The sequence below is a fragment of the Photinus pyralis genome, unplaced genomic scaffold (genome assembly GCF_008802855.1).
Source record: "Photinus pyralis isolate 1611_PpyrPB1 unplaced genomic scaffold, Ppyr1.3 Ppyr1.4_LG7, whole genome shotgun sequence".
Lineage (NCBI taxonomy): Eukaryota > Metazoa > Arthropoda > Insecta > Coleoptera > Lampyridae > Photinus > Photinus pyralis.
In genome coordinates this window covers 28122800-28129785 of record NW_022170738.1, presented here as the reverse complement: position 1 = coordinate 28129785, position 6986 = coordinate 28122800, and the positions used below count along the sequence as shown (strand labels likewise).

Genomic DNA, 6986 nt, shown 5'->3' with positions numbered 1-6986 from the left:
TTTCCGTTTTCAATCAGACCGGCAACGTTTCCCTACGTTATTTCTATATAGACTTGTGTAAAGATAATTTGTCCAGAAATAAAAATTGCGTGCCAGATTTACTTTTCGTACCTAATACCCACAGTCAGTTACCTATATCACAGACAACTAGTATATGTTGTCTGTGCCTATATACCTGATAAGTTTGTACTCTGTACGTATATATTCAACTTCCATCGGAAATTATTAACTATTATAGTTGATGCTCCACGTCTAATTTTGATAATCGTTCGGGGCGGTTTTCGAAGCGAAATGCCAGAGTGTGAAACTACTCTCTAGCTTATTTAAAAATGCCAAATATATCGACTATTACAATACGGTAGTAGATCAAAGAGCCTGAAGTACTTACATTATCTGTTGTAATTTGAGGTTCATGTTAAAGCTTTAAGGACGTATCTCAATCTCATTTGCATAAACGAAAACAAGCAATTAATTGAGACCTGAACCGCGAAATAATAAAGTGTAGCAGGTTTCAGACGGTAGAGAAATAAGAACCTTCACTGATGTTGTGAATGAGGATTCATCTAATATTTTTATAGCTTATTCGGTATAGATTGTCTACGTGCATACAAAAACTCTCAGTCTGCGGCGGAGGATAGCTGCAAATAGCGTCAATATCAATTGTTTGTCATTGGAATTAAATTTTGTGCAAATATGTGAGCTGCAAAAGTAAATTGTATTAAATTTAAATGAAAGGAGTAATAAGTCCTTTTGCATGTTTCTTTTGTATTTTACTTCGACGCTTTAGTAGATAATTGAGCTGACTGGTTTGGGAGTGGTTGCGAAATTTCCCTTGCAGCTTTACTTGCTTACTTGTTTACCCTAAAATAGGGCGATTCAAGCAGCTGTCAGTTGAAGCAAGTGTTCGGTTTTAAATATCATTAATAAATATTCAAAACTAACATCTGAGCCTCGATGCTGTGGTAGAATACAATCATTTCGAAAAACCATGGGTCAGTATACTTCGATGCAGTCATTTTCGACTCTGAATAGCAATTTGGCCACCGTTTGTTTGGAAAATTCCGTAACATACGATCTACGAAACTAATGTGCTCCCTGAATCAGCATTTTCATCATTGAATAGCATGGTTTTTTAATTGTAGAGGGAGGTTAGCGGGGGTCGGTGCGTGTTAATGTAGTGTTAATACATTACACTATTTACGCCACAACAGTAGCCATATATAGCCGATACTAACTCAACTCCATGTAAAATCCCATAAGACGATTTTCAAATCTCCTGAAGGTCATCTGCCTCGCTCTCTAGCGGTGACTTTGAAAACTAAATAGAGGTCACAAAGGTTAATGACCTTAATTACGAAGGTTAACGAACCTATGCATTGAAAATCAAGTAAATATCATACGATTCAATGTGGAGAGGTTAACGGACCCTACAACGTTGAACGGTGGGGTGGAGGGTGAATCATTGATCTCCGGACTTTGGAGGGGAGTAGCGATTATAAATTTCCGACATTCAGGTGTATTGAATAATAGTAATCATGGCATGGATAGCGTATGCTGAACAGGCATGGACCAAAGCAAGCGACTTTGTAACGGCAGTTGAACGCCTCAGGCAACTCTTCTCAGCGTTAGTATTTGACGCTGAACATGAATCCGTGTACGGGAACGGGGAATACAGTGTAGAAGAGTGTCTGGCCATCGCTAACAAGTATGAGTTAGGTGAAAAGATTTGTGACAGTTATTTAAACTTTAAAATATGTGAGAGATGTGTTATACGCAGATTGAAGGACGCTCAGTTGGAGCAATTTAGTAATGAACTAAGTGAGTGGATAAATCCTCCTGACAATGAAGAAGACGGTTGCAATTGATGAATCACTGAATTGTGTGTATAAGATGCTAACGTGGTCGTTTGCTTACCGTGAAGCGCGAAAAGGACCATGGGAAACCGCAGCGCTCGATAGATTTCGTTTCCGGAGTAAAATCGAACAAATTAGTCGAGTTCTGTCTCCTGTATTAGAGCAGAGTCATCGTGATAAAGTTTATCATAACAGACTCTCCCCTCCATAATTTTAGCGATATAAGTGAGACTGTAGTAGTGCTTGAAATCATTCCAAAAGTGTACGCGAAGTAGTTAAAATGGATCTTGATGCGCTAAACAATACGACTTTCTGTAAACCGTTCAAAAACGTGAAGGACATGGAGGAGGGCGAGAAATACAGAATCGTAAGCATAGATACAATAAACACAAAGTTTGGTGACCGGATAGTGGTGGAGACTGCAAATTTCAAATGTGTTCTACCCTTGCGTTTCTACAACTACTTTAAAGAGGACAATCGTCTTGGAACATTCAGAGCCTCTATAGCCAATAAGGATATATACATAGCGAGTGCTGGATCTGCTGGGCAAACGACTAATTTAAAGTTTATGTAAATATAGAAATTGTGTAAATAAGGAAGTCTAAAAATAAACATAATATACGAAATAGTTTTTCATTTCATAATAAAGTATGCACTTCATCATGAAATACCTCAGTTTCGTCATAGTCGTCTAGGTGTGTGGTTCTTATGAAATCAGTGAACATGGATACCAAAAATAGCTTCAATAATAACTACTTTACGTGTTCGTGTTGGTGTTGTAATCGCAACGGAGATGATGATGATGATGATACTCCCTCGCCTCCCCACATTGAAAATATACATAATAAAGTGATCGAAGAACGTTTAATCGATTGTACTTCGTACGATCTCCTCGATGGTCAGTTCGCTGAAGTAGGTTACAGTACACACCTTAACCTTACACCAGTTCTACGAATCGCTTGCTCCTCCGACGATGCTATAGTGATGGTGAAGGAGGATTGGGAAACGCTTCTAAGGTGGCAAACATACCTTGAAATGAAATTTCTTCGATCGCATGAAATTGAAGGTCGTATTAATTGGTCTAATGTTAAAGAAGAGGAAGATATCGAATATGAGGAAAGTTCTGAATCACTTACTAACAATATTACAATTTTTTATAATTGGCAATCGGTGAAGGATGCTGAGAGAATGTTAAAGAGTGTGACAATTCGACGCGGGAACCATTCCTGCACAATGAACAAGAACGACATTGAAGAGTTTTTCAACCTAAAAGATATTATCAATTATCGACTAGAATTATTGGAATCTTACGCGCTGCCCTCTTTCTATCAAAACATCATTGAAGAGGTGAATAACTATCGACACTTTCGGAAAATGGAATTTGGTGACGATGGGGACAACGATGACATCTATCGCGATATTGAGAATGTGTTAAATTATAAGTACAATGTAAATTCTCATAATACAGTTTGCATGATGGAAATCCTACACTATCGACCTACTTATTTAATGTATCACATATATCGACCTCAGTAAACGTTATTACTTTATTTGAGCATTTTCTTTTGATGGATGGTTTTCTATAAATATCGCAACCAATTGCTACACGTCAACAATGTTGAATCGGAAGCGGAAGTGTACGGGTGGGAGTGGCTTGGTTAATACTCTCATAAACAAACTTCCAGTTGAGCTACATATTCCAGGCTATCAGTATTGCGGACCTGGCACTAAATTAGATAAAAGGTTAAAGCGAGGCGATCCCGGAATAAACCCGCTAGACGCTCAGTGCAAAGAGCACGACATTAGCTATAGGGATAACCAAGACTTGGAAAGACGACATCAAGCAGATCGCGTTTTAGAGCGGAAAGCTTGGGAACGGTTAAAAGCTTCCAACGCAAAGTTAGGTGAACGAGCTGCCGCTCTTACAGTAGGCACCATTATGAAAGTGAAACGAAAGTTGGGGATGGGAGTTAAGGGGAAGAAGAGCAGTTTATTGAACTTGCGTAGGAAGATTGCTAAGAAAATGAGGAAAAGCGGCAATACTGTGGATATAATAAAGTCAGCTGTTACGGCAGCAAATATGGCAGTAAAAAGTTTAGGTGGTAGGAAAAATGTAAGCGTGCCTAGAGTAATTCCCATACCAAAACAGGGAGGGTTTTTACCATTCCTGATACCCCTATTTGCTGGTCTGTCAGCAGTTGGAGCTTTAGCCGGCGGTGCTGCAGGCATTGCTAAAGCAGTTAATGCATCCCGTGACGCTCGTAAAATGCTAGATGAAACATCACGCCATAATCGCACGATGGAATCGATCGCTATAGGAAATAAAAGTGGCGGTGCGCTGTACTTGAAACCTTACAAATCGGGAGGCAGTTTAGCCTTGCATTTACGAAAAAAAAAAACTTCAAAAATTGCCCAAGCGGCCGTTGACAGATGTAGATCTACGTAAGCATGCAAGAGGGTGTGTACCATACTTTAGGGATGTGTTTATGCGAGATAGTATGCCTATATCGCCATGGAAAAATGAATCCGGTGTTATTAATTTAGATAACCAACGAGGGCGTGGCACTCATTGGGTGTCTTATAAAAAACGTGGTGAACGAGTGTGGTACTATGATAGTTTCGGTAATATTCCACCACCACGAGAAGTGATTGAGTATTTCCGCGACTGTAAAATTTATTATAATTACGGGCAAGAGCAACAATTTGGAACAACGAATTGCGGTCATCTGTGCTTAAAATTTCTGTATAAATAACACGCATTTTATCTCGGTACCTGTAGTCATAATGTCGACAACCTTCAGCATAGAGGGCGTTGGAAATACAGCCAGTCATGATTTTTATCCACCCATAGAACTTCCATCCGAGAAATTGTACGTAATAGGGGTGGTCGGTTTCTATGGCTGTAACAGTATTAGAAATATTCACGCGGGAAACGATAAATTCTATATTAGGAGAGGTGATAATTCCCACGGAATAGGAATTCCTCACGGTGCATACGAGTTGGAAGAGCTAAGCGCGTATATAAAAGCTCGCATTCCAAATCGCTTTAGTTTACGTACAAATAACAATACGCTCAAGTGCGAACTTAGCTGCGACTTTGATATAGATTTTACTCCAAGAGACTGCATAGGACGCATGATCGGTTTCGAATCGAAGATATTGGAAGCGAACGTTCTACATACATCTGCTTTAGATATACAAATCATTAAACATACCAACATTCACATAGAGTGCAATCTTATCCTATCCTATCGCAACGGAAATCCCGCTAAAGTACTTTATGAAATAGACGTTTCTGTTCCACCGGGTTACCGCTTAGATAAAATTCCCAGTAATACTCAATATTTGCAAGTAAATACCAGTAGAATTAGCAATATAACTATAAAGCTGACAAATCAAAAGGGTGAACCAATTGATTTCGGTGCAAGTGAGCCTTTTACAGTACGATTAGAGTTAAAAGAATATGGGGTTACGTATTAATCAAGGTCCACTGCCATCTTTCCTCAATACTATAAATAACCGAGGTAACCGGAAATCGACTTATTCTCAATCGGGACAGGGCCCGGGCACATTAACGCCTGCAGAAAAATATTTCTTGGAATCCATTGGTCTAAAAGTGCAAAATGGCGGCGGCTGCAGACTCGTTAAACGTCTTTCAAAACGCACGTTTTGATGAGACCATAATCAAGTCCGATATTCACACCTATCTCCCATACGGAGGATCTTCGAATTTTGGGCTTTCCAGTGAAATCCGTATATTAATTCAAAATCAAGAACTGATAACCGCCACGTACGATAGCTTCTTGTACATAGAAGGAAAAATTGAATGGAGTCAGTCACAAGAAGAGGGTGCCATTGCAAAAACATGCAACCTAACAAATAATTTCGCTCCATTCCTTTTCGAGGAAATTCGCTACGAGTTGGGAGGACAAAAAGTAGATGTGTGTAGGAATCCTGGAATTACATCCTCTCTGAAAGGATACATATCGTATACGTCTACTGAAAGCAAAGGAATGCAGCATTTGGGATGGTCACCCACAAACGAATCCGTTCAAGTAGATTACAACAAAAGCAACAAAGAAAAACATTTCGCTGTCTGTATACCGCTAAAACATTTATTCGGAAGCATGGAGGATTATCGTCAAGTTATTGTAAACATGCGACAAGAATTGGTGCTAATTCGAGCTAGAAGCGATACCGATTGTTACATGGGAACCGCCAACGATGCAGTAATATCGTTAACCAAAATTCAATGGAAAGTTCCGCACGTGACAGTTAGCGACAGTGCCAAAATCGGTCTATACGAACGGATTAATAAGGGTGCAACAATTACAATACCTTTTCGACAGTGGGAACTGTACGAATTACCCGCACTGAAACAGGCACAGTCGGATATATGGCCAATCAAGACCTCAACTCAATTAGAAAAACCGCGATGGGCAATTGTGGCATTTCAACGTAGCGGGAAGAAGTTTTCGCATGAGACAAGAGCGGGCGACTTCGATAACGTCAAAATTCGAAACCTAAAATTGCATCTCAACTCTGAAAGTTATCCGTACGAAGCGATGCATTTAGATTTTAATGCAAATAAGTACATAACGGCATATCAAAACTATGTAAACTTTCGACGAGATTATTATGCCAAGGATGAGCAAGACGCTCTGTTTGACTATTTGTATTTTAAAAGTTGTCCAATCTTTGTGCTAGACTGTTCAAAACAAAACGAATCTCTGAAGCATTCAACGGTAGATGTTAAGCTGGAAATGGGAGTCGATGGAGGCCTTCGAGGCGGGAACTGTTGCTTATTGTCTGATCCTGCACGATGCACTAGTTCAATACAATCCTTTGACTGGAGAAGTGAAAAAACTATAAGTTGTATTTTTTTTAATGTATAAATAAAATGTATTGACGAAAATGTTCCTAGTTTTATTTCAACCGTCTAAAATGAAGGTTGTGACGCAGAAGCATAAGCTGTCCATTCAAAATCTGGATACCTTTATAACGACAAATGTAGAGGGCAAAAAAACATGGCGAGTTACTTCCAAATAGCGTAAGATGCTTAATCTGCGGGCCGTCTAATTGTGGTAAAACAAATACGATGCTCAGTCTGTTAACTGAGCCCAATGGTCTACG

General features: G+C 39.4%; 1 protein-coding gene across 1 annotated transcript; it reads left to right on the top strand.

Moving 5' to 3' along the window:
- The first annotated feature begins 5476 nt into the window (after window positions 1-5476).
- Window positions 5477-6748, top strand: LOC116176149. The gene has a single exon (XM_031494624.1). The coding sequence runs from the start codon at window positions 5477-5479 to the stop codon at window positions 6746-6748; it is 1272 nt and encodes a 423-aa protein (XP_031350484.1).
- The last annotated feature ends 238 nt before the right edge of the window (window positions 6749-6986 follow it).

Coding starts and splice junctions, on each gene's coding strand:
- LOC116176149 (XM_031494624.1), top strand. CDS start 5,477: ATGGCGGCGGCTGCAGACTCGTTAAACGTCTTTCAAAACGCACGTTTT.